The 1,505-nt window shown below is 38.6% G+C and overlaps 1 protein-coding gene across 1 annotated transcript; it reads right to left on the minus strand.

Annotated features, from left to right (window-relative positions):
- Nucleotides 1–149: 149 nt before the first annotated feature.
- Nucleotides 150–1,076, minus strand: LOC109337945. Its single transcript, XM_019575040.1, has one exon. The coding sequence runs from the start codon at nt 1,074–1,076 to the stop codon at nt 150–152; it is 927 nt and encodes a 308-aa protein (XP_019430585.1).
- Nucleotides 1,077–1,505: the final 429 nt, after the last annotated feature.

The following is a 1,505-nucleotide window of genomic DNA, read 5'->3' on the forward strand; positions in this document are numbered from 1 at the left end:
AACAAAAGCTGATTGAGAGGAACTAATAATAGAGCACATCACTCTTTTAAGCCTCCCAACCAAGATCTTTGCCAAAATCTTGTATAGAGAACCCACTAGAGAAATTGGTCTAAAGTCTTGTATCTTCGTAGGGCTATTACTTTTCGGTATCAGAGCGATAAACGAAGAGTTAAGGCCTCTAGGTAACCTCCCTGATAAGTGGAACTCCTGAACAAAGAGAATGATTTCCTTCTTGATAGTATCCCAAAAATCTTGAAAAAATTTGAAGTTTTGAAGTTGAACCCATCAGGCCCTGGACTTTTATCTCCAGCACAACTCCAAACTGCCAGTCTAATTTCTTCCTCTAAGAATGCAACATCTAATCCTGACCTCTGAACATCAGAAAGCCTCCTGAACTCTACCCCATCCAGAGTTGGGTTCGTGGATGGCACATGTGAGAACAAGGATTTGAAGTAATCTAAAACTCCACGCCGAATGAGATTGCCCTCTTCACACCAAGTCCCATCAATCCACAATCCCATAATATTGTTTCTCCTCCTTTTATTGTTAATACAAGCATGAAAGTAACTCGTATTAGCATCCCCCTCCTTCAACCATTTGCTTCTAGATTTTTGTCTCAAAAGGCTATCTTTCAAACTTGTTGTCTTCCACCACTCCGCTTGAAGAGTCTTCCTATCTGCAATTTGATTTGCATCCAAGGCAGTAGCTTCACCAATTAGGTCGATGGCTTGAATATCACTAACTAAAACTCCCAATTTTGGGTCAAGACAACCAAAACACTCTTTATTCCACACCTTAATATCCTTCTTCAGGTGCTTCAATTTTTCTTTTATAATGAATGCCCATTTACCAACAACATCTGAATTAGCCCAAGAATTTGAGACAACAGCCGCAAATGAAGGATGATGTAACCAGCAATTATTAAATTTAAAAGGTATAGGACCTTTCTCCAACTTCTTGTATCTCAAAATAACGGGACAATGGTCAGAGAATTCTCTATTAATAGCCCATTGAGTTGAGTTCGGCCAAGCATTCAGCCAATCCGGCGAAAGAAGGAATCTATCCAGCCTACTCATAGAGCTAGATGCTGCATTCTGATGTTCAGGTAGAGTTCAGGAGGCTTTCTGGAGACTGAACATCAGGAATATCCTTCTCATTATTTTCGTAGGAGAACCTTTTCAGGTATGTCCACTGGCGGGTCCAAGTTAACCTCTACTCAGATACTAGCAAAAAAACCTTACCCAAACCTCGAATCTGACCATTCCGATTAACCATAAAAGAACAATATTGTTAATTTATATTACAGATATTCGATAAAGTTTTACATTGACTGTCAACTATTTAACTCAATCTTCACCTTCTATTCGAATATAGAATTAACTATGTATATTTTCAAATACACACGGAAAGATTGTTGCTGTTGTATGGCCTTAGCCAAGACGAATAGATGAGAAGTAGCTATTAGATTGATTCCATTTCATCAACTCTCTTTGATATTTCCCTTT

This window comes from Lupinus angustifolius, unplaced genomic scaffold, assembly GCF_001865875.1.
Source record: "Lupinus angustifolius cultivar Tanjil unplaced genomic scaffold, LupAngTanjil_v1.0 Scaffold_15_200, whole genome shotgun sequence".
Lineage (NCBI taxonomy): Eukaryota > Viridiplantae > Streptophyta > Magnoliopsida > Fabales > Fabaceae > Lupinus > Lupinus angustifolius.